Source organism: Cheilinus undulatus, linkage group 8 (genome assembly GCF_018320785.1).
Source record: "Cheilinus undulatus linkage group 8, ASM1832078v1, whole genome shotgun sequence".
Lineage (NCBI taxonomy): Eukaryota > Metazoa > Chordata > Actinopteri > Labriformes > Labridae > Cheilinus > Cheilinus undulatus.
This window is the reverse complement of record NC_054872.1, coordinates 16,628,892-16,654,134: the sequence shown is the minus strand read 5'-3', so window position 1 is coordinate 16,654,134 and position 25,243 is coordinate 16,628,892. Positions and strand designations below refer to the sequence as shown.

Here is a 25,243-nt window from a genome sequence, read left to right as displayed (position 1 = left end):
CTTTTGTCTCCTGTCTGTCAGAAAGTTAATAGTGCTCAAAAAAGCAGACGCAGCTTGGTTTCACTCAGATTTAAAAATCCATTTGGCCTATAATGCACAAAGAAATTATTTTCAGTTTATTATTACTGAGCTGTTTTTAAAAAACAATACCACATGAGCTCTTTTTCTCATTTTATGTTTTGTCCCTTTTTTATTCAAATTTTCAACATGATAGAGATATTTCTATGACATAAATGCTGTCCTCTCTGACTTCTCCATCTACTCAGCTGTAGGTCTACCTTACATCAGTACACACTTAACTTTTGTTGCCTTTTTAGGTGACACTATGTAAAGGGACGGAAAATACATCAAGTTTCTTTTGAAGTATGAGATTACTTTTATGGAGAAGCAAATAAATTAGCAGATAACTCAAATTACCAAACCAGCATGTTACGTTACTCACCACAAGAAAGAATTTATGAGTACTTAAATGGATTACTGTAACGTATTACCCTCAACACTAGAGAAAAGTGGTAGAAACAAAAAACTTGTCAGATAAGATAGGAAAATAAAATTTAAATTAAATCGAATGGTACTGGAGAGAGATGTTCTTATTATATTCCAAATATAATAATTGTTGTAATATCAAAATACTTATTTATACTGCAGTGGATTGATAAATATACCTATTTGTAGAAATCAATGCTACATCTTTGGTTTTCATTTACAATATATAGATCATGTAAAACAGGGTTTTATGATACCAAAATAGCACTTAATTCTTTTCCAACATTTTGTGCTTCCACACAGTAGCTTTTATAGTTTATCTTTGTCTGCCACTACGTCTCTTGACCACTCATCCTGCAGCGGCCATATTTTAAAATTTACTCTCCTCTCGTCTACAGTCAGTCTGTTCTTTCAGTATGATCGCTGTGATCTTCCTCCACCCCAGCCACCTCTGCTACGTCTCAGAGCAGGTGTGTGGTCTGGCTGAGTCTAGTGTGTGCTTTCAGAGAAGTGTAAGGTGAAAAATCATATATAACTGTCCTTACATCATTCAAGAACTGAAGCTAGTGTAGTGTGTGGCCAACTGAACATATCAGTGCAACTGCTAAACCAAATTTTAAGGCACCTCTGCATGCTGACAGTCCTGACTACATGACAATACAAAGAGCTGGCCAACACAGCTGAAAGAGCCAGTCTCTGGCTGTGGATTCAAAGGAAGAACACCATCCAGGCTGCTAAGGTGATTATCTAACTAGAGGACACACACGCAAGTCTGATCAACCTGTGGAGGGCCTGACTCAGCGGAGGGTGTCTTGTGATAAACGGACAAAATACCCTGTGATGCTGAGGTACACAACTGATGATGTGTCCTCGTGGTTGCGATTTTACCTGGCAGCGATTTCCAAATAACTCCCAGAAGAAACAGTTGAAGAATTAAAACAAGGATTGTAAGATCAAAACCTTTTAAAGGGGCTTAAATATCCAGCTTAACCATCGCAGTCAACAAGATCCATGCAGGGTTGTTGCTAACCTCCTGGCTAACATGTACCTCCTTTGGTGCAGAAAAGCATGTTAGAAAAGTTATTAGCTCCACATGCTCCTGAGAAAGTTGCTTCAGTTACTTCTCTCCTCTTTGGCATCCTGACAAAAGCTCATTCTGCCTTAAGAAAAGGTGTGCACATCTTCAAACAGGCTGCATTTGACTGCAGCAACAAGAGTTAAAAGGTGTTGTCTGTTTCTTTAATGACATGGTTTGTATTTAGATTAAAATAAAATATGGTTTCCATAGCTTACATTTACAATGGGCAATGTTTTAGCTGCTGTCCACCTGCCATGTGGACTCCTTAAAGCTGACCTTGGATTCTCCCTTATGGGCGATAGTTTCTGTTCCTCTGGGTTGATCTTGTTCAGATGTTCCTAAATCACTCCTTAGCTCAGACTCCTACTGTGATAATGAGTTATGTGAATTCCTGTCCTCAGTTAATGGCTTAGGTTTTGTGAATTTTGTGTCTTACATGACTTTTCTTCTTGTGTAAGTGGATTTTTTCATGGTGCTTTTTCCCATCTCAGTAAAATACCTCTATATAAAACTGTTTATTGCTGACTACCTCATTATGGCCGCTAGAGGGCAGAAGAAACACAAAGTTGAACACAAACTCATGCAGAAGGTTGACAATGTTTAGATATGATTTGATTGTTAACATCTTTTCTGTGGCTGATCATATGTGTTGGTTTGTGGTTGGTATTTCACAACAAAGATGCTTCCTTTATTTGTGCTGTTGCTGCTGCTGATGAAGCTTAACACAATAAGAGTCTTTATCTCTGGAAATTCAGCAGGGAATGTCAGTGATCACTGAGCAAACAAGAAGTAATCTGATTCTGAGCTAGTTTCACATCCTGACTGGCTGTGAAAGCCAAACCCAGAGGACGGAGCTGACAGGGAAAGATGTCTGTGGTATTTGTTTTAGTGAAAAAATAAAGTGTTGTGGATTAAAAGAGGACAAACAATTCTTGGGGTACTTTTATTCAACACCCTGTTGAATCAACTATTCGTTGCCTTTCAGACCTGACACATGATCAACTCTTTAGTGACTTCCATTACAGGAAACCTTCTTACAGCTGCAGCCAGGGAGATACTCCCTAGACAAATATGAGGTGTTATCATTTGAGCTACATCAGAGAATATGTTTACATGGACTTCAATATCCTTCTGTCTTACCCTGGTTTTCATTGTCTTTGGGACATGGCGTTTACCGGGGCCGGGAAATTAATCTAAGTTTGGATGAAATCACATTGCTTTCTAAAGCAATTTTCAAACCACAGAAGGTTTATTATTTCTTTGACCATAAATGTGTTTTAAAATAGCAGTTTAACACGTTTTTTGAGGCAGAGATGATATGCTCTGCAAATCATGCCAACATTGAAGTGACCTTTTTTTTTTTTTTTGAAAAATGTGCAAAAAAATCATACTTTTATCATTTTTGTACATTTGTCTTCAAAGACAAACTTCCACACAACAATTCATGTCAAATTTACAATGAGTCAAAATAATAGCAACTAGATATTTTTTAGAATTGGTCAGCCTTTGTTTAATTTACCAAATATTGTGTTTGTTACAACATTGAATGATTTATTGCTTGTTTGCTGAGAAATACATATGCTGAGGAACTTAAAAAAATAATTGCATATTAATTCAATTACATTTGGATTACTTTCCAAAATTGCTCAGCCCTTGCGTTTAAAATCCAAATTCCAGAAAAGTTGGTGCACTGTGTAAAATGTAGATTAGAACAGCATGAAATGATTGGCTAATATCATAAACCCATATTTTACTGTAGAACAGAAAACAACATAACATATCGGTGAAACTGAGAGGTTTTACCATTTTATGAAACTATTAGCTCAGTTTGGATTTGATGGCAGCGACACATCTCAAAAAAGCAGGAACAGGGTCATGTTTACCATTGTGCAGCATCCCCTCTTCTTATACTAACAGTCTGTAAACATGTGGAAAGTGAGGAGAATAGTTTCTGGAGCCTTGGGAGAGGAAAGTAGTCCCATTCTTATCTGATGTAGGATTCTTGCTGCTCAACAGTACTGGGTCTTCTTTGCAGGATTTTTTTTGAGGTGCCAAATGTTTTCTATTAGCGCAAGGCCTTTCCTGAAAGAGATGCTGTCTGGATGGGAGCATAATGTTGCTATAAAATCTCTAGATACTTCTCAGTATTAAGAGCAGCTTTGCAGATGTGTCAACAAGAATCATGTCTGTTTTAACGCAGCGCTTCCTGAGGGCCCAAAGATCATGATCAGCCTTTTGTTTTTTTAGATGTGTTGCTCAACTTCAAAATGAGCAATGCTTTTCATGAAATGGTAAAATGTCCATGTTTCAACATCTGATGTTTTATTAATGTTCTATTGTGAATAAAATATCGGTTTGTGAGAGTTGAAAATCATTACATTCTGTTTTTATTTTATTTACATTTTACACAGCACTCCAACTTTTTTGGAATCAATATTGTACAGTTAATGTATGCAGACAAACCTGGTTGTTTATATCCCTGTATCCAACACTAGTTTCTCATTACTGCATCTAATTCTGTGCAGGCATCTTTGATGTGTCTTACAATTCAAACCATGACAATTTCTAATTAGAGAAAAATTCGATTAGTGTGGCATGCTGTGGCCTTAACACTAAAAGAAACCTCAGTGCCTTTTCTATGCAGCCACCATGTTTGCTTGCGTGTTACTTGGCTGAAGCCACACTTAGGTTTATAATCGGCAGCTCTCAGAAAATGGTGTATGGTTCATTCAAGCCCCAGTGTCCTGTTTTCTTTTGGAACTGCCCAGGTAGCAAAAACAGGTTTCTCAAATCTGGGGTGTTTCCATAAACCTGATATGATGGTAACATTCCCAAATACAAAACGGGATGGACTGTTTAAAAAAAAAAAATCTGATTAAAAACTGAAATACCAAGCTTGTCTCATAGCTAGACCATGTGAAACTGAGGAAATGCTCAGGTCTGAAAACATTTAAAGCTTTCATATGATCAGGTAGGATCCCATACACTTCAGTGCACACTTTAACAGTGTTTGGAGTTTTAGCAGTGTCATCAGTTTGTGTAAATCTCACGGGAAGTTCATCAGATGATCAGGAAGCAGTGTTTGTGAAAACGGTTGAACCATTTTCGTCAACTCTGAATGTGTGAAACCTCTTTAGCCACAAAACTTACATCGTTCCTGCAACACAACTTTCATTATCTGAAGATTCATCTGCATGTTCAGTCAGCCTGTGTACTATCACTGAAGCTTAAATAAGAGATGATGCTTATTTAGATGCGGTAGGGCAGATTAGTAAGGTCTACAGAGATTAATCAAAACAAACAGCAGGTTAACTAAACCACTGAGGAAAAATATATGCCCACAAACAACATATTATGGTAATGTTAGCCTTAGGAAACTGGCAATTCTCCACTCTTGATTGGCTTTAAATAAATGCATATGAAGTGCAATACAGACAGCTGTAAAAAAAAAAAAAAAAATCATGAATTAAAAAAAAAAAAAAAACATGTTTGTGGTGAATCAGAAGAAAGGCCTGAATATTCACGGCCTGAAAAAAACAAACATTTTGAGTCAATTGTTATATTTTAAATAATACTCCTAGAAAGCTGATCATTAACGCTAACATTTAATCAGAGTGAGATCGATAACAAAAAACTGACCTTACAGGAATAAAAAAGATTAAACATCCCATGTCAGGGGTTTGGTTTCATAAACTAATTTCTCACCTGAGACACACTACAAGTTATTTTAGCAACATTTCTTAACATTTTTATGTCAATGAAATCCAGCAATTCTGCTCTCTCAAGCAAAATTAAGTAATTAATCTAATATAAGTGACTGCTTGGCTACCATCACACAGTAGTTGAATTAAAAACTCCTTTCAACTTAACTTCACCCTCTTGAAACTGGAGAATACATTTTTGGGCTTTTAATGTCCTTATTTAGAGAGGAGGTCATTGGATAGAGTTGGAAACAGGGTTGAGAGAATGGAGTAACTTGGGGAAGGAGCCACAGGCCGAATCTGAACCTGGGCCGCCCAGCGTAGGGCGTGACCTAATGACAAGACCACCTGCATCTCCAACTTTAGTCTACAAATCTAGCAACAAATACACCTCTTCAGAAGGGCGTACACTGAGCTGTTTCCAGATGATTTAGACATGAGTTTAAATTAAAAAATCATGATGACTTTCATGCCAATTTTCAGCTTGATCAAGCATTGTTTGTCATTCAGTGTACTTGTGTTTCAAATACATGGGCCAGACTTGGCCATTGAACAGGCCTGGTGGATCTGTCGATGTAAAGTTCCTGGAGCACCTCCTCTTTTTGCATTCTTCATACAGGGTGGACATAAAGAAATGTTGGTTCATCGATCAAAGGTACATAGGTGTAAAGCAGACGACAAAAGACGACAACCTCCAAGTTATTCATAAGACTCAAAATTTGCGTCTGAATCTGGGGAAAATTGCACAGTGTACGCCCAGCTGTACCTGCTGGCAAGAACGTGGTCACAGGTGACAAAATGTGTGTAGACACACCTGAGTGGAGAGCAGCACATGTCATGGCAGGAATGAGAGGATTTATATACATAAAAGTAACTTGCAGCACCATGAGGTGGAACAAATGAACTGGGAAATAAATGTGACAATCTTACAAATATAAGGAAAATACACAATTTTATTAAAGAAACTTCTATGGATTATTTTTCAAACCATTAGTAGTCTACTTAAAGGGCCACTAAAATTGACCTCAGAGCCCCAGGGCCTCCAATTAAATAGCCTGGGGTTGCAGGTTTTACTCTGCTCTGCTCAAAGATGCTCCTTAGTTTAACCGAGCATCAAGCTTTATCTTTCTAGGGCACTGCTAATCCCCCAAATAGATACGTTTTTGACAATACATGTCAGATGTGAAATTTAGTTTGGCAGCAATCTATGTTTTAGCAGGATAAAAGTGAATATGTGGGTGCAACGAAAGCTTTAAGTTAGAGAGGAGGAGTTTAGAAAGGAGGAGGCTGGAGTGGTGAAGATGAAGCTTGTGAAGCAGTGTGATCAACATTAGTGAAGCAAGGATCCGTGAGAAGGAAGTCATATTTAGATGTACTGCCTTGTTGAAAGAATTAGCTGTGATTGGCTGTGACAGACTGGGGAACAATAATTAAATCAGCTGGCTGGCAGCTGGTCATCTGGTTGCAACTGGGCTTATGACTTCCTGCATTCCCTGATCTTTGCTTCTTTTATTGTCATTTTTAGCATCCTGTCTTTTTGCAGTTTTTTCTCTCCCTTGTCTAAAAGATTCTGTATGAATAGAAATTGGTTTAATTAAATCAACAATAAAGTTAAAGGGGTATCAGTATGGATCTCACTTTGGTCAGCATTTACAGCAGTCACCATGGTCATGGATCATATGACTGGAGTAAATAATAATGCTAATGAGTGGAGAAGTTAAAGAGAGCTCTGGTGAGAACAGGAAGAGAACAAGTCAGAGGTGCAGGGTTAAGGGTAGAAACAGGATGGGTGGGGAGGAGAAACTGAAGAGTCTATGTCAAGTATGAAGAAGTATAAAAAAAAGGAAAGAGAGAGATTCTAGTCATGTCGAGGAGGGATAAAAGAGCAGGAAGATGGAGAAGGTTAAAAGAGGAGGAACTTGTGACGAACAAGACCACGTCAAAGCAGAAGTGAGACTGGGCCTGGTGTTGCGGGCTGGAACAAACATGGATGACTTCCAGTAACACACTGTTTGTCTTCAGAGTTAGAGTGCTCCTCACATTAAAGTGTTTTCTTTCAAAACCAGATGACAATTTACATGCAGTAAACAAACTCTGCTATGCCTGAAAAGTATTATACATTGCTGTTTGATTTTAAGCTCTCTCTTTTTTGAATTCTCCATTGCCCTTGCATTGGTATGTTTTTTTCTACTTAATTCTCCTGTGAAAGTGAGTTATTTCTCACTTTATTCTCACTTTGTTTATTTTCTTGAGATTTTGACTTCTTTATCTCACATTACTGGAGCTGCAAAAACACAAAAGAAATAGGCTTCTCCTCCCTCATCAGTGTGGAAAGTGGCAACACTGAAGAAATCCGATGCAAATGACAGTCAGTATAATTTTCAAGTCATCAACTGCTCTTTATTGAACAAATCTCCCAATGACTTTTTCCAAATTAAGAAAAAAAATCAAAATGCACGATATCAAATTATTATTAGCAACTGAGTTTCAAAGCATTTTATAGGTTATAAAGACCTGAAAATGGTCATTTGTTGAATCTGCAGCATTAGGAGGTCATATTTACTGAAATCAAAAGCTATTCCAATCAAAAACATCTTAACAGGCCGAGTTCCATGTGAACATAGGAGCCCTTCTTTGATATCATCTTCAAAACTCTTGCATCTATTGAACTTCTGAGTTTTTGGAGAGTTTGTGCTTAAATTTCTCTGCAAGATATCAGAATAGCCTCCCTGAGCTGCTGTTTTGATGTGAGCTGCCTCCCACCCTTGTAGATCTTTAGCTTGAGGATGCTCCAAAGGTTCTCTCCTTTATGCCCATAGCAGCCAATGACACAGAGGTATTCTTTGCAGCATTAGGGTGGTGCATTTGCCGAGGTCATTTTCACACCTTCAGGGATCCTAAAGGGGCCTACAAGCTCTTTCCCCATGATTCAGGCCTAAAACATGACTCCGCCCCCTCCTTGCTGACATTGCAGTCTTGTTGGGACATAGTGGCCATCCACCAACCATCCATTACTCCTCCATCTGGACCATCCAGGGTTGCACAGCATTCATCAGTAAACAAGACTTTGAAAATGAGTCTTCATGTATTTCTGGGCCCACTGCAGCCGTTTCTGCTTGTGAGCATTGGTTATGGGTGGCTGAATAGTAGGTTTATACACACCTGCAAGCCTCTAAAGTTCTCGGGACTCCAGAGCCACCAGCAGCTTCAAATACCTGTTTGCTGCTTTGTAATGGTATTTTAGCAGCTGCTCTCTTAATCTGATGAATTTGTCTGTTAGAAACCTTCCTCATTATGCCTTTATCTGCACAAACCCATCTGTGCTCTGAATCAGCCACAAATTTCTTCACAGTACAATGATCATGCTTAAGTTTTCGTTCAATTTCTAAAGTTTTCATACCTTGTCCAAGGCATTGCACTATTTTGACTATTTGACTTTTTCTTTCCCATATTGCTTGAAACCTGTGGCCTGCTTAATAATGTGGGACGTCCTTCTTAAGTAGTTTTCCTTTAATTGGGCTCACCTGACAAACTATTTACCACAGGTGTGTGATATTAATTTCAGAGATCCAAAGAGCCCCGAGACACAATACCATCCATGAGTTTAACTGAAAAACAAAAAATTGAATGTTTATGACACTGAAATCCTATTTGCATAATAAATTGGAACATGGTGATGAAAGAAAAATGAATGAGAAATGATTTTATTTCTGTATATGACCCTCAGTGGTAGAGGTTTGGGCACCCCTGCTTTGTACCGATAACCCTGGTAGCTACTTTTTGAGGCTTTTGTAGCAGACATGTCGATATTGTGTTACAAACTAATCCATTACACTGCTCAGATTCCTTTTTCATTGTAATGGGTAATGCCATGCATTAGCTCTGCAATCAAATAACCTAACTTATTATAATTTTTTTTTCTGGCTGACTGGCAGGGTCAGCCCTACACATGGATCTGTATGTGCCTGACTGAGTGCGTGACTTTACTCTCAGAGCCATACAAAGTTGCCCTATGGGCAGGGATTAGTTGTACTCAACGCCATCTATACATAATGGCTTCCTCCACTGCAGGGATTACCTTGGATGTAGTTTTATCATAGCATCAGTTTTACTAGATAACAGTTCTGTATGAAATAGAGAATAATTAAACAACATTAAAAGCTTTTCACTCTTCTTTCAACCTGCTTTGGCATTACTATGTCATGTTATGGGGGAAAGGTTTAGCTGTTGTGAGTGGTTGTATACAATTGCTGCTAGTGGAGTGATTAGCTTGGACTTAACAACAGTGGCAGTTTTGTCAAAACTGGAAAACATTTCTTTATCAAAACAAGGGCAGAGAGCAACACTGAAAGCTTTTCGTGACAGCAAAAATGTTTTTGCACTTCTCCTGGTCTGCTTCGGCATAAGCTTGTGATTGTTATAGGTGGGATAAGCCAGCCAGAACTGGGCAACATTTCTCTTTTAAAACGAGCATGGAGCCGCACCGAAACCTTGTTTTTGGCAGCAAAGATGTTTTTGCATGTCACCCCTTACCGGTCTTGTAGAGCACATGCCTATAAGAGTAGCCCATGTGCACGTCATTTTGTCTTGTCGCTGTGATTTGCCCGTCATAAATGTTCTCCTAATTACCTTTCATGAATTTTTTTGGAAAGTCCTGACCTTTCCAAACACTTTCTCTGAGAGCTTTCCCAGATGAATGTGAAATATAATCTTGCTATGGATATATGAAACAGTCTATCTATGTTAGCTGTTTACTGCTGACAAGGTTTTATGTTTTCAACGTTTGGGATCCTTCATTTCTCAGCCTCCAAGGGACAGCACAATAAACCCATTCAGAGTTTGTAAACAGTGATGACGTATGTATTGGTGCATGTGCATTTTGGCAACGGAAGTATGGCGGAGTACAGTAGTTTGTCAAGCTACGTGAGAGGGTTACCTACAAAAGGTGGCAAATTTTATCTGCAAAAACTCACATTGACAGATGGGAAACGGATCCCATATCCGTACATCAGTGACTGGAGAGAGAGTATCTGCAAGTGGCAAAATATACAATGGCCGGATATATACACGTGTTTGATCAAGAAACCCAGCGTCTACACACGAGAAAAACTTAGAAATCACTGGATGCTTATCACTAGGTTGTCTGTGGTCATGTACAAAACATAAAATACCATAGACCTCCATTTTTGTGTTTTGAAGTCAGAGGTCCTCCGAAGCCAGAGACAAGGACATAAGACCACGATGTATGAGGCCTGGATAATAATAAACAAGACAGAAAACTACATCCAGAGTGCGAACTGCACCTGTATGGCAGGGTAAGTATTATGTTGTGTGATTGGTTTGCTAGCTTGCAAAGGAATTTTTGAACAGATAGTTCTTAAATGGAGTGTCTTTTTACTTTACTTTCTACTGTCATGTATTACTTGTCTCTCTGTGTTAAGTCAGTATTGTCTTGTCCCAGTAACTAGTCATAAGCAGGGCTTGAAACTAACTTTGTGTTAATAACACAGTGAAACCGGTTGACGAAGTTCAGATGTAAATATACAGTGAGACACTGATAGAGCTGAGGTTGGATATGTAAACATATCCTGTCTAGGTGAAAGCGATTTAACTGCAGCCACAATTTGTCTTAAGCAGGTTAAGCAGGAAATGGCATTAAACACCTATTTTAGAAAGTACGTTATATCTTTTTCTGAAATTTCAGGCTTGGGTCAGCCATGCAGCTGCTATATTATTCAAAGTTGAGCTCTGTGTTAGGATGGTAAGAACAGAGAAAGCTGTTTCTTCAGGAAAGTGTATGTGGAAAGACATGAGCAGGAAAAAAGTCAAGCCAGCTCCACTGAGGGAAATCAGCTTCCACAAATCATAGAGGCTAGGCAGGCAGCTTCCAGCAGCTTCTACAACTGCTAGGAGCAGGAGTGGCACTCCCAGAGGCAAGTAATTGTCGACAGTGTAGGTAAGTTTCCTTTTGACACGGTTTGTGTTTTAGATTTATCATTTTTCCTTCAATAACTTAGATTTTTGTTTCAGAAAAAAATAAAAAAACAAGTCCCTGGTATTGAATTCAGAAAGATATATTAACACAGTACATGCATTGTTATTCTTGTGCAGCTGCTTTCACATTAAGGATTGAAGATTTCTTTATCATTGTACACCAGAATTTATTTAGCTCTGCTCTAAGGAGCAGTTAATTCTGTAGAAAGTCAGGGTCATAGCCCAAAAACTTTTCTGGAGCATGTTTATTACAATGCATTTTGTTCTGATTGATAATATTGGTATTTATAAAGTTCATCTTGACATGTGTAAAAATTAGTACTAATGCTCTTTGAGAAAAGGTTTACAGTAAGAACCATTGACAGACATAGGCATATTCACCTCAAGATATTCTATTTTGAATGTGCAATTATAATTTTATTTATGGAGCCTTTTTATTTAATTGTTTTCACAAAGTAAGTGTATATTTATGTCATTTTTCATGCCCATGATAACACTGCATAGCTGGTCAATAGACATGACTGTGCAACATTTAACATTTGTATGTGTATTTCACTTTATCGTTGTTCTTCTTATATCTTTACAGAAAATATTAATATTTACATGTAAAAAAAAATGAAGAGACGTCACTTTTTGTCTCTATTACCTAGCCCTATATAAACCAGTGAAATATATCTAAGACGTTCTTTTTTGGAACAACACTTTTGCAGAGGTTTGTAAGGGCACCACACACAGTCACAACATCATCAAGCATGCTAACCTGTGTCAGCGGTTAAAGTATTTCCACTGTCCAATGAGTCGCTCCACATGGATCCTAACACGTGGCAGTTGTGTGAATGTATCTACTTCCTGTGCAGAGAGATGCTTTTTTCCTCTTGTGAAATGTGGGATTTGTAGGGAGGCACCATAGGCTGCAAACTCGTCTCTTAGCAGAAATTCCTTATCTGCTAAAACCTCATCCTTGGGCTCCAAATGTTATAGAAAGCCTGACTCTTTATTTATCTGCTTATCTGAAACTCTCCGCCCCACCAAGGAGACAAACATGATATTGCCCCAGCTGGAGTGATGCCAATTAAATACTTGATGGTGTTATCTGGGCCCTGGCAGTTAGATTACTAGGTCTTGCAATAAAGATTGCATAAACATCTTTTAAAGTTCCTTTTGAATATTTTGGGCACATTTTAAGTATGGCGTCCTTACTTGGCCATTTGTTTAGTGGTTTGAGAATTGTGGAAATAGCAGGTATCCAGCTCTGGCAAATAATTGATATTGTGGTTTTTGACACTTTAAATCTACATGCTAAGTCAATATAACTCAGTCCAAGCCTTAATTTCATTAACACAACCAGTAGGTAGATAAGTTTTTGACTAATTCTCTCTACACTGCCAGTTAATTTTCAAAGCAGCCATTCAAAGATAATGGTAAGTCCTGTGAAGAAAAATCAACCGTCCAATGTTGTAGGAAAATGTAGATTTTTGCAGCTCATCTTTTAGTTTTTCCTTTTCTGCCCACAGTGTGGCAAACTCCTGCCGCAGGTTGGTATATTCCTCTTGAAGTTGCCGGTGTCTCATGTAAAGTTCATCATATTCACTCTTTGGGACTGAGATATACTCTTCAGCTTTAAGTTAGAAAAAAGAACTATTAGCATATGCAGCAACAATGCATACTCATGATCATATAAATCTGTAACCTTGCACAGCAGATGGATACGCCCGTTTCCTGTTTCTCACTGGTGAATTCATCTTGCAAAGCCCTGTCTGAAAAACATCTCTAACAGGTCGTATCCACCTAGTGGTCCGGTTCAGTTTGGCACTCATTTTTTAAATCTTAAGTTAAAGAAGGTCCCTCAAAAAAATGACCCATATCGTCTCACTTTTTTGACACCCTTCCATAGGGGTACCAATCTTACCTATCAGTCCCGAAACACATGGAGTTGTACATTCAACAATAGTTGGTTGCACTGATGTGTTCAGTGTGTGACACGACTGCTCAGCCGGGCTGCAAAACAAAACATGGAAGTTTTTAGTTTCTGGCTGCAGCCTATCAAATGAGATCAACCCATGCAGGATTTCTTACTAATCTAGCATGATTTTAACACCGGTTAAACCTTTATTTTTAATGTGACAAATTGTCTTGACTCAAAATGTTTCTATTCACATATTCCATCAGCTGAGGATCAGTCCTGACCATGATTAACATAGTTAAGATGTAGTTATTTAAAAAAATAACAGCACTTTTCTGCTGAAAGAAAGCTGTTTACCACTAGAACTCAGCGTCATGTGACGTCACATGCATAGGCTTTACATCCTATGGTCCAGGGTACAGGTGTCTGTGAAAATGCAAACTATTTTGGGGTTTAGAGTACCAGACTATACCAATCTTACTCAATCAATCAGGACCACCTGATGGAAACACAGCTTAAGTTCATAAAATTAAGCTTTAAAATCTGAAAAAAAAATGAGGCAGCAAACTCTCCTGGCATGGATGTGTCGGTTGAATGAGCCAAAGCTATGCCCACTCACAAGATGCACAATCTTCTCAGATTACAGTCTTTAGTTATGTCACTCTCCCATTTATGAGATGTCTTTGTTAATAAGTTGCTGCACTTCATTTCTTGATGTTAGCATAGCGGCGCTACCAGATGTGTGGGATTGAATTTTTTGCCACAACCTGCTTCTTTTGATCATCCAGGACTAAAGACAAGTGAAATATGGATTACAACACATTTTCTGTTTCTGTTGCATCTGGTTTAAGGGAACAATAGACAAGCACTTCAGAAGTTAGCATGCCCTAACCTTACCGAGATTTAATTTACTGTTTTCTGGCACAAATCTCTCAGTCATGATACTTTAATACCCCATAGACAACAGTAGCTGATAGATTTGGAAAATTTGCCTCAAATTGAACAAAAACACCACATGTAACTGGATGACATCAGCTGACAACAGATTGCTGCATTAGGCCAGCGGGGTAATTCCCCATATGGACTGGTGATGTGGTGGGTCCCTCTATTTGTCCCGCCAAAATTAAACCAAGCCAGGAAGGAGGTGAACACTTTTCCAACAGTCTAAATCCACAATTCAGCTACACATAGATCTCAGTGTTCTCATGTTTACAGCAACCTTATTCCAACATATCTAGTGTGTTAAGACATGCATTTTGGATTTCACTAAACAGGAACTCTAAAGCTTCAGAGGACCCCTCTACTGAATGGTGATGCTGAGAAGGAGTAGTGTGTGGATTTGTAGTTTAACACCCTTTGCACCTGCTTCATGAGACAACTAGATTTATGAACACCTCTAAAAACATGCTGAAAGAAAAAACAATAGCAATTGAAGTTTTATAAGACAGTACAAAGTTTTTTTTTCCCAATATACTTTATTTATAAAGAAATTTGGATATGATAAAATCAGACTTTTGCAACTTGTTATGAAAAGAACAGACATAGAAAAGTGGTATATAACATTTTGTGGCTTCAGAATAAGAGCTTCCTGTTCAGCTGTGGTGAGCTGAGGACTGCTGTAGCGTGCGACTCACATCAGATACACTGTAATAATGACTAACAAGCTCAACGACTATTTCTACTTTTATTGATATACAACTCTTATTTAGACGGTATAACTGGTTAGTTTTTTAACATACTATATCATCATATTTTGAGGATGTTAGTACATATTTACAGCCAACTTTTTTGTTTAACAGACAGAAAAAATCCAGTATTGAACAAATACTTGTCAAATGCAAAACTGACTAACTGGACTTGAAAAACTGGATTGTTTAACTTGCTATTTGAATATGAAAATACAAAGCTGACTTTGAATAACTCTTGATTCCTGGGTGGTGTTGAGTGCATTTAACTCTGGCTTTAAAGCAACAAAGTTGGAAATATTTTATAAATCAAAAGATATTTATAAAGGGTTAATCACAAACTCAGAGGAGGTTGATGGAATTTGAATCTTTCACAGGTTAAGGTGATTTCAGGGATGTTGTGATTTTTTGGGTCTTCTTTTAGCTTTTTCTCCATTAATTTAGTGAGAAAGTCCAGCATGTGATCCATAACTAGATGTCACCCATCAAATTCAAGAGAAAGGAAGGTATTATCATGCTCCATGGAGGAATGGCTGAAGCTTTTGTATAAACTGGTCCAAAACCCTTTTTTTTCCTAGTAACATTTGATTGGGACAGAACATTTCAGCAATGATTAAAGCTCCTGTGAGTGTTTTTTCATGTATTTGCTTTGAATTTAAATGGTACTTGATATTATGATTTTGAATTTATTGAGTTATGGGGAGTTTACTGTATTTAAATAGTTTAGCAAGATTTTACATGCACTTTTTTAAAAACTAGAGTCAAGCAAAAGCAAAAGGCAAACGTTTTTCAAAATCCATGTTATCTTTAAACTTTTTTATGGCTGATAGGAGGTCTGCACACATTAAGAGGAGGGGAATCATTTATCTGGAGCTTATAGAGCAAGCACTAAGGCTTAATATTGCAATAACCCAAAATGATGCTGTCCCATCCACCTGAACTCTCTTTGAGCTGATGGGATGGGATAAATACCTCCTAATTTGAAGCAATAAAAATGTAAGAAACATTTCTAACTGGTTTTGCTGCAGTAGTACATCACTTTAAAGTTTAAACTAGTTCAAGTAGTTTCACAGGTTGGACAATTTGATGACCTTCAGATAACAAAACTAAAGCTTTTTCTATTTTCCTTAAATCATGAATTACGGGGTTAACCTGTCTGATGCTTGCCCTGCCAACTTATGTGATGTCACACCAATCAGCGCATGAAATTTTCTTGAGTGGTATCTCAACTTGAGCTCTGAAAGATAAGTTTTGAAAAGAAACCTTTATTTGTTTAACTGTCCCATTCAACCTTGTGTCCTGATCACCCCCACTTCCTCCTACATGTTACATGTCCACAGTAACAGAATACATGTAAAAAGCTTCTTCTCACTCTGGAGTACAAAGATAGTCATCAGCTGTTGAAAATCATTTTTGTCTCAATTTAAAGGCGTTTTTTGGTGATTTTAGTGTCCAAACATTTTTAACTAGTAATATCCTTGGCGTGGTCTGATTATCTGATGTAGAATGAGGTGTGGGCCAACAAAACAGAGGAAAAATATGTTTTGAAAGATTTAACGGGAAGCCAAAGACGCAACCACGACTCCATAGATGATGCAGAGTACAATGACCCCGATCCCGATTCCAAGGCCAATGTGGTTCAGCGTCCGGGCTGTTCTGCTGCTCCGCTCGGCTGCCATCCAGTCCCCAACGTGGTTGGCTTCACGGGCCTGAGGGACAGAAAATATTCACAAATCAGAAAAGGGGAAAGTATACAAAAATGTCTTAATCAGATATGAGGTTACCTTTTTTAAACAGGTGACGTTAAAGTTGAATCTTGTCTAAATCTCTCTTGTCAACTCTTAAATAAAGCTGCTTAATGCTCTGCTACGTTCCCATGCTTACTACTCTCTCAGTATGTTTGTTGATCGGTGCAGGAGGTAATGACACAGGGCACATCTTGCAACTGGCCTTTTATCTATAGCCGGGCATACACTGCACTTTCAAGTCTATTCTGACCTGACGTTTTGAGTTGTGCAACTGGTTGACAGTCCATAGATTGCGTCTGATATTCAGTCATATGACTGCATGAACTTGCACAGAGAGCAGAGCAGATTTTCAAATTTTAAGGCATTTTTCCGGTGAAAACTTTTGTACAGAGTCTTGAATCTCCACAGTAGGAAGGCCTGTCTGATGTACCATCAATATTGATTATAATAAAAGAGCAAAAAAAGTCCATCCAGCTGGCAGTGATGATGTGCCTTGTGCAGACAAATTGGCTTTAAGATGTGGACAATGGGAGACATCTATGATTGGTTTTTATGTAATTAATAATTTCAGGACATCATCATGGGCCAAAGCATTGCTGAATTTGGTTGATTTAATAAAAGCTAAAATCGTGGCCTACCACATGAAGAGCTGTTTGGGAGCTGAAAGAACTAGTTCTTCCTGGACTGAGTCAAATGATTTGGATAATTTTAAAAAACATGAATTTCCATCACTGTAGCTGATGGTACATACATATAATTTCACTGATAGCTGTATTTTCTTGGGATGTGTGTAGCTATGAGTGAGATAGCGAGAGCGTTCTTTCTGTGTTTGTGTCTGAACAAAGATACTTCTGTAAAGATATGAACAGGACTTTTAAAGGGGAACTTTCTATCCTGATTTCACTCATCAGTGTGAGAACTCAGGCGGTGCGCAACTCTGAGACCATAATATGAGCACATGAATTCCGACTTTTGGTTGTGTGTTATAAATGTTTCAGTCGAACAGCAGATGCTGACATTAGACCACCACTGTTAAAGAGTTGGATACATTCAGTCTGAGCAGAGGCAGGGATAAAACGTATCCCCCCGTAGATGAAAATTTATTATCAGAGGAGGGATATCAGAAGCAGAGGGGGGGTAAATCCCCACCACCCCCATACAATCCACACCCTGAATGTACAGTACAGTTGACTTGAAGAGCTTTTCTGGAAACAGCTGCCTGATGTGGAGGAGCAGAAAGATGAGCTCTAAACAGAAGAGTTGTTGGCCTGCACAGGGATTCTGCATACTTAAAAAAAATCAAATTCAACCTTTTTCAGACCATAAAAAAGTAATATCATTTATGCAATGTATAGCATTACTGTTTTCAGCCCATCCTAAGTTTAAAAGCTTTTTATGCAACCCATTTGCAAATCAGCCAAATTTCCTTAAACTTGCATTAACCTATTATTATAATATATCAGATGTCTTAGTAACCATCCAACATTTTAGACCTCCTACTAGGAGACATTTTAAGACATTATATGAGCTACAATTCTGTAAAATCTAGTTCAAGATGATTTTAGACTTTCTTGCTTACAAGAATCCTATAAAAAAAACAAACAAAAAGAGAAATATGCAAAATCACTGGTTAGTGAGCACTATGGCTGCATTAAGGAGTCAATTATGTTTCAAAAGAAAAATAGCTACCAACAGTTTTGACTGTGCCACTTATTTTTGGCAAGCATACAGTAGTTATTTATAGGCTTTGGCCTAATGGACCCTCATAGAAAACCTCCTTCCAGTTAGATCTGAAACATGATCATTTTAAGAATTTCTGGGACGTTTGCTCTTCTCAAAAACTCCTTTCAGTCAGAACTTTGTCAATAAAAATACTTTCTTTTTAGTTATGTCTTTTTAGTGGTATGGCTCTTTTCCTCCCTTGCCTTCGACATGCACCTTTCCTGTGCATTTAAGGGAAGTCAGAGGTAGGGGGAACAGAACAGAGCAGGCATCAAAGACAACATCATGGCATTGACTTCAGAAACAGCCAAGTCATCACAGTCATTGTGTCAGCAGGTAGCAACCTTGCCCATGTGTGCATCACATGCAGAATAGTCATGATGTATTGATCAGCTCTAATCTGAACCACTCAGAAAAAATTACATTAAAACTATGTTTGTTAGAAATGCATTTCTTTTTGAGATAAATACAAATCTATACACGATTAAAATGTAAAACACATGCATTCAACGACCACTTCCTTTGGTACACCTGTTCAGCTGCTTTTTAATGCAATTATCTCATCAGCCAATACAAGGCAACAACTGCCACATTTAGGCATGCAGACATGGTCAGCACAACGTACTTGAGCTCAAACTGAGCATCAGAATGGGGTGAAAAATTGATTTAAATGAGATGTAGAAGTTTAAAAAAACATCCCCTTTTATTTTGCACAAAAATGTCAGCATTTAAATGTGCATGTTGTGTGTTTCTTAGAGTTTATTCTGTTATAAGAAAAAAATCCTAGATAAGAAACAACTGCAGAATGGTTGAATCTTCCTGAAAACTGCAAATTTCTTCCAGAGAACTTTTGCTGAATGGGATCCATTGTTTCCTCAAAAAGGAAACTATTTGGCTGGTTTCAATGCTGTCAGAACAAAACCTGCTTTTGATTTTGCTGAATGAAGAGAGCTATAGTATGACTGTAAAGAAATGTCTCAGTGTAAACAGTTCTGCTCCTTCAGCAAGACACCAGGCTTCAGTCTTAATCCAATCAAACAGCTCCTGTCACTCCCACACCCTGATGAAGTCCCTGTGTGTATTAGATTTTGTCTGTATGCCCCTGTGTGTTTGTGTGGCGTGTTTGGGTGTCGTGAGAAAGCCGTCTTTACAGCACAGCTGGTAATTATGACAAACGGCTGTCTTTCTGCTTTCTCCTGTCCTGCTCCAAAAACCGAGTCCGTCCCACACAGTTGTACTAAAAAACTATAAAACAACACCCCTATCAAACACCATCCTGCAAGTCAAGGTTTTTTTAATTCATTTTCCTGCACATAGTTGAAGTCTTATCATGTGATATATATTTTTATTTGGTTCCTGGAAAGTTTTTTGACCTCTGAGTGTAAAGTAATCAAAGTTAATTTCCTGATTTCAAAACAACATTTGGGTATTCCAAATGGTAAATCTCAGTGTCAAATGAAAAGATTAATGGCACTCTTGTATTGTTATTCAAATACCAAGCTATGTCACTTTTTAAATTAGCAGATTTTGAAACTTTCAAGCCTTTCAAAACTACTCCAAGTATTATTTTTAGTTGCAAAGCTCTCCCAGGGTGGAACTGCAAACTGATTAAGACTATGCTCAATGCATCCTTACGAAAGTGGTTCTCAACTGGTCAGGCATCAGGACCCACCACCTCCTCCTTAAAAGAAATCACAACCCAAATTAAAAAATATATAGTCATTTATTTCATGAATGTTGGTTAAGAAGTATTCATGGCTCTAAAACACTCTAAAAAATGTTGCTATTTAGACCCTAACAGAAAAATGTATTGAACAAAGCGATGGGACAGATCAAGCATGATAGAAAAACACGTTCATTACAGAAGAATTTGCTTACATATTTTACTCCATTTACCCGGGATAGCATGGAAGTTTGGAAATCTTTGTTATGTTGGGTAAACCAGCTTTATTTCCCAACAAAATGGAGATAAATAGGTAGAAATCTTTACTCTGACTCACAGGAAAACCTAACACTTTTTTTTCCCTGGCACATTCGCGACCCACTTTTGGTTACCGACCCACCAATTCAAAACCACTGCTTCAGGAGGATCTAAAGCTAAAGTTAAAGGCAGAAACTCCACCTCAGTGGATAACTTCACTCGTGGTGCAAATGTGTCCAACAACAAAAGCAACAATGACAATCCACCAGCTCCACCAGGATCACTGTACAACAGACACCATCCAACACAACTAAACACATCTAAAACACATCTATCCAATCTATGATTTCAAAATGTACCCAAAGTACAAGTACCCAAAAATGCAACTCACTGACAGTAATTTAAGTAAATGTGATTAGTTACTTTCCATCCCTGTAAGCAAACAATCTTATGGCTGTAGCCTCACAGTTAATCTGACCCTAGTTTTAAGACAAGTTAACAAACTTGTGAATGTAGCTTTTTTAGTTTTAAACCTGCTCCAAGTATTAATGCTAAGCTAGGCTATGGCAGGAAGCTGTTTTTTTATCTTTAAATTCTCCAAACTGGACATCAATTTTTATTAAATATATATTTTTTTATTTAACAGAAATCAGATTAAGAGTCCAGTCCTGTCTCTGAGCTCTACAGGCAGTTCCTCTGACCTCATGGTCTGGTTTTTGCTCTGATATGCATTATCAGCTGCCTTCTTTCAAGAGGTGTGGGCCTTTTCAAATTATGTATTATCATTAATTTGCAGGTGGACTCCAGTCAAGAAGTAGAAAAATCTCAGCAATGATCGAGAGTAACGGGAGGCATTTGAGCTAAATTTAATGTCTTTTGCGAAAGGTCTGAATACTTATGTCACTGTGATATTTCAGTTTTTTATTTTTAATAAATAGACCAGAGCATCAGGCTGCAACAGAAGAAAAACAAAAAAAGTGAAGGGGGTCTGAATAAGTCTGTATTTCCTTAAGACACACTTTAAAGTGTAAGGAATGAGGAAAAACTGTGAAAGACATTGACTGGATTTGGTTTGTTGGTCTAACTTAAAACTCCCCAAATGCATTAGTATATATGGCCAAAATTTACATTTGACACTTATAGCCAAAATACTTGCAAAGTTTTGATTTGTGTCGATACCGGTATCAGGCATCCTCAGCTACTAACATCACAGCCATTACCAAGAAGATAGTTTACGATGGCTTTATGGTCAGGAAGACTTTTACTAAAACTGTATGAGATGAAATTAGGAAAATAAGTTCTTATTTGTGCAGAAACCTGCAGAGATAATAGCTACAACCACAGAGATCTCTGAGGGTAGAAGCTTCAATTCTGAGTCTAGAGGACAAGCTCTTACAGGTAGTGAGACACCATCCTTATGTCAGATGTGTATCAATGCTATGCTGTGGAAAAATCCCCTGACAAACTATTAACCCTCAAAAGTCCATTATTGCACACTCCTGTGTCAGTCGCAGTTGGGAAAGACTACGATGTCTAAATGACGTGTTACACAATATCTGAAAGGAATGACGAAGCATGACTCATTTACTGATATTATGTCACGTGCAACAAGACATGATTTCATGGCATAGTCATGTTGTTCAAATTGAAGTTTATGTTACGGTCCACATGATGATTTAATCATACTTAAAATGCCTCTAAAGCACCCTGAAGCCATTTATTTAACACATGGATCACAGATGGGACAAACATCAAATACAAATAATATTTGTAAATAAAAATTAACATTGCTTGAATAAAAAAAAAGAATAGAATAAAGATAAATCAGTCAAAGAGATTAGGTCAAGAAGCTAAACATCGTTTTGTAATCACTCATATTGCTCTGGTCAGTGGAAGTTCACTGTCTGCTATTTTTGATGAGTACAACAAAATTTCATTTAATCATCAACTTTATAGCTGTGCAACCCTCCATGGTGAGTGAACTCTGAACAGTGATAACGTGACATTGCAGCAGGATTTCGATATTTAGTCACATCTAACTCATTCAGGATGTCAAAATTGTCTATATTGTGGTGTTTTTTTTTATGATGTTTCCCCATTATATTAAAGATCATAGTATCAAAAAGTGCTGGAGATTTTAAAAAAGGCTACATACATTTTATGAAACAGCTGCTATGATGACAAATGAAGACATCGAACTGCAAGCAAAATATTTCACACTGTCTGAAATGTGCAAATACAAGCAACCCTGATGCAATTTTGACAGGGTTGCTTATTTTAACACCCAAACACAACTAAACACCCAGATTTATTTATGTATTTATTTAATGGTTATTTGTGTAGGGACAAGTATGAAGCAAGTAAACTGTTGCCACACACTACAGCATTTGTAGCTTGAGTTAATTTGCAAAGCCCGTCCCTAGCTGGGCTTTTGAAATACATAAAATTCCCAAATTCACACAAAACAAGCACAACATTACAGAGACATAAAATACATAGTCACACAATGGCACAAAGTTAGAAAGGAAGTGCATAATCATCCATGATTGCAAGACTGAGTCCTCTTTAAAAACTGCTTCAGTCCAAGTTTAAAACGATCCTAGTCTGGATCAAGTTTGAGGTATGCTGGTAAAGCATCTCACATTTTGACCCCCTGAACGGAGAATGCTGTTTGGACCGTGGGGATTTATGAAATGGTACATCACAGTCTCCATAAGACACTCCACGTGTTACAGAGCCAAATACTCTAAGGGGAACAATGAGGTGACTGAGCACCTGGGGGGCCTGATTATTTAAACATTTATGAATTAGTTTTAGGTTAGCAAATTTAATAAAATTATCAAAACTTCACATTTTCAATCTTTTTAAGAATATGGCAGTGATGTGACCATATTGGCATCTTATCTAGGATTGTATTTGCTCTGTTTTAGATCATCATCATAGGTTCAATCGTTGTAGGTGCTGCTTGTGACCAGGAGGTTACACAGTAGCTGAGGTGAGACAAAATCATAGTGTGCATAAAAACATTTGTTGCATTAAATGGTAAGCAGTCTCTAGTAAGCTTAAATGTGTAAAGGTTTGCTTTAACAGTCCTACAAGCCATTTTCACATGCTTCTCAAATTTGAGATTTGAGTCTAACTGGAGACAGAGATACTTTATTTCACAAACCTGCTCGATAGACTGTCCACTGACTGAGGACCGGGCCCAGGTAGAATTCATAAATGGCAGATTCTTTAGTACAAGTTTGTTTAAAGGTCTAATGAATGGTTACAAATCAAGGACTTTCTTTGCTAATTTGACTGTTTGTTGGAGTTTCTTTGGACTTGTCAAAGAATTCTAAAGAAAATCAAGAATCATCTTAAGTCCCATGCCTCTATAAGAAACGACATAAATAAAAAAATGCAAGAATGACAAATTTTGACTCTGAGAAAGGTGGATGTGCTCCGCAACTTCCTCAATCACAGACCGAAGACAGGAAGTGAACATGACTTCCTAAAAAAAACACGTGGCATAGTGAGAGTATGAAAGCTTTTCTCTGGAAATCTGTGTAAATGTGTGTGTGGTTTAAACTTGTCTGAGAACCAAATTTCTTAAAAAAAAAAATCTCTGTATGTCGGCACTAAAAATTTTTGCACTAGAGATGCACAGATTGTGAAAATCTAGGCCAAATCAGATCTGCACATCTAAAATCTAATCTAAAAGAAAATAAAAATGCACAATTTTTGATGGTGTTTGACCATAAAAACAGGTCAGAGTTTGTCCAACAGGTCAGCTCCCAGCTCAATTAAAAAAACAAATGTAATAGTTAATGTTCTGGACTACAAGTATGGAATTGATGGGATACATCTGATAAACTTTGCTTTATGTCATTGATGTCTGTAAATGGTGCCAATGTTGGACAATACTAAATTTGAACTTTTGCAGCATGACATGCATGGCTTACAAGCATTTATCAAGTTAATACTGCTTGTAATGTTGGCCCTTGCTCCGCTACATTTATGCTCAATCTATTCAACAAAAACTCAATGCAAGAAATTACATTTTAATTATATCAATGATTTGTACATTCCAAAAATCAACAACTAAAAGGGTCATGATTTATAAAAGGGGACCATATTTTCCATGTTTTCTTTGAAAGTTTTTCTAAAAAAAAGATGAACACACTTTTGGAAAAAGAAAGAATCCAAATACTTAAAAATAACATACTAAATAGAGATGCATGTTTGATGTTGGATTGTTGCTGTTATCAGATATGCAGATTTTTCCAAGCTATCCTTTTGTTGTGTTTCCTGTTTTAAAAAAGAGGCTGAGTCAAGCAGCGCTAATTTTAACCAATTTGCCAATTCTAACACATTTTTGAGAGACAGAGAGAGAGAGCCCCCCTTTATCCCCCCTTATGGACAGCCCTGTCTGCACATGACTATTCTTGAATGTGCATGGCTGTGTTCAAACACCTTCAGCTACAGTGGGTGTCCCAGTCTCTGGCACCTTTATTTTTGGGGGTCAGGGGCTAAAAAGGTTGAGAGCCCCTGCCTTAGGCAACCACCAATACCTGAAGATACTCTTTATATTTTACTGATATAGAGGGTGTGCACCTATGTCAGTTTCAGCGCCGGCACGATTGCTCAGCCGAGCTGAGTGGCAAAACAGTCTGAAACAGACTAATATCTACTTAAATTTAGGATATTTGGAATCAAAAGGGATCCATGTTGTTCCCAAGAAACACAGTGGACCTTTGATGTTGACATATGGTCATAAATTGAGTTTCCAGTCATTTACATGGACAGATTTCTAAGTAAACAAAGCAAAGACTGAAGGCACACATCAGCCTGGTTACGCCTGGTTATACAGGTAAGCTAAAGTGTACTTCCCACTTAAGCTTACCTGTACAAAGATCGCTCTGTGGTTATTCAGGGTGTAGCCTATTTCAAACTAAATCAACATATCCTGGTTATTTTACTCTGTCTATTTCACAATTCAACATGTCGAATAATCTCACTGTTA

At 37.7% G+C, this 25,243-nt stretch overlaps 1 protein-coding gene across 2 annotated transcripts in view; it reads right to left on the bottom strand.

Annotated features, from left to right (window-relative positions):
- Positions 1 to 14,617: 14,617 nt before the first annotated feature.
- Positions 14,618 to 25,243, bottom strand: part of si:dkey-33i11.9 (synapse differentiation-inducing gene protein 1-like) — a 44,059-nt gene continuing 33,433 nt past the window's right edge. For both annotated transcript variants that reach the window (XM_041794012.1, XM_041794013.1), the window contains exon 3: positions 14,618 to 16,556. In XM_041794012.1, the coding sequence (XP_041649946.1) occupies positions 16,401 to 16,556 (156 nt within the window). In that variant the 3' untranslated portion in view covers positions 14,618 to 16,400. The remainder of the gene's footprint in view (positions 16,557 to 25,243) is intronic.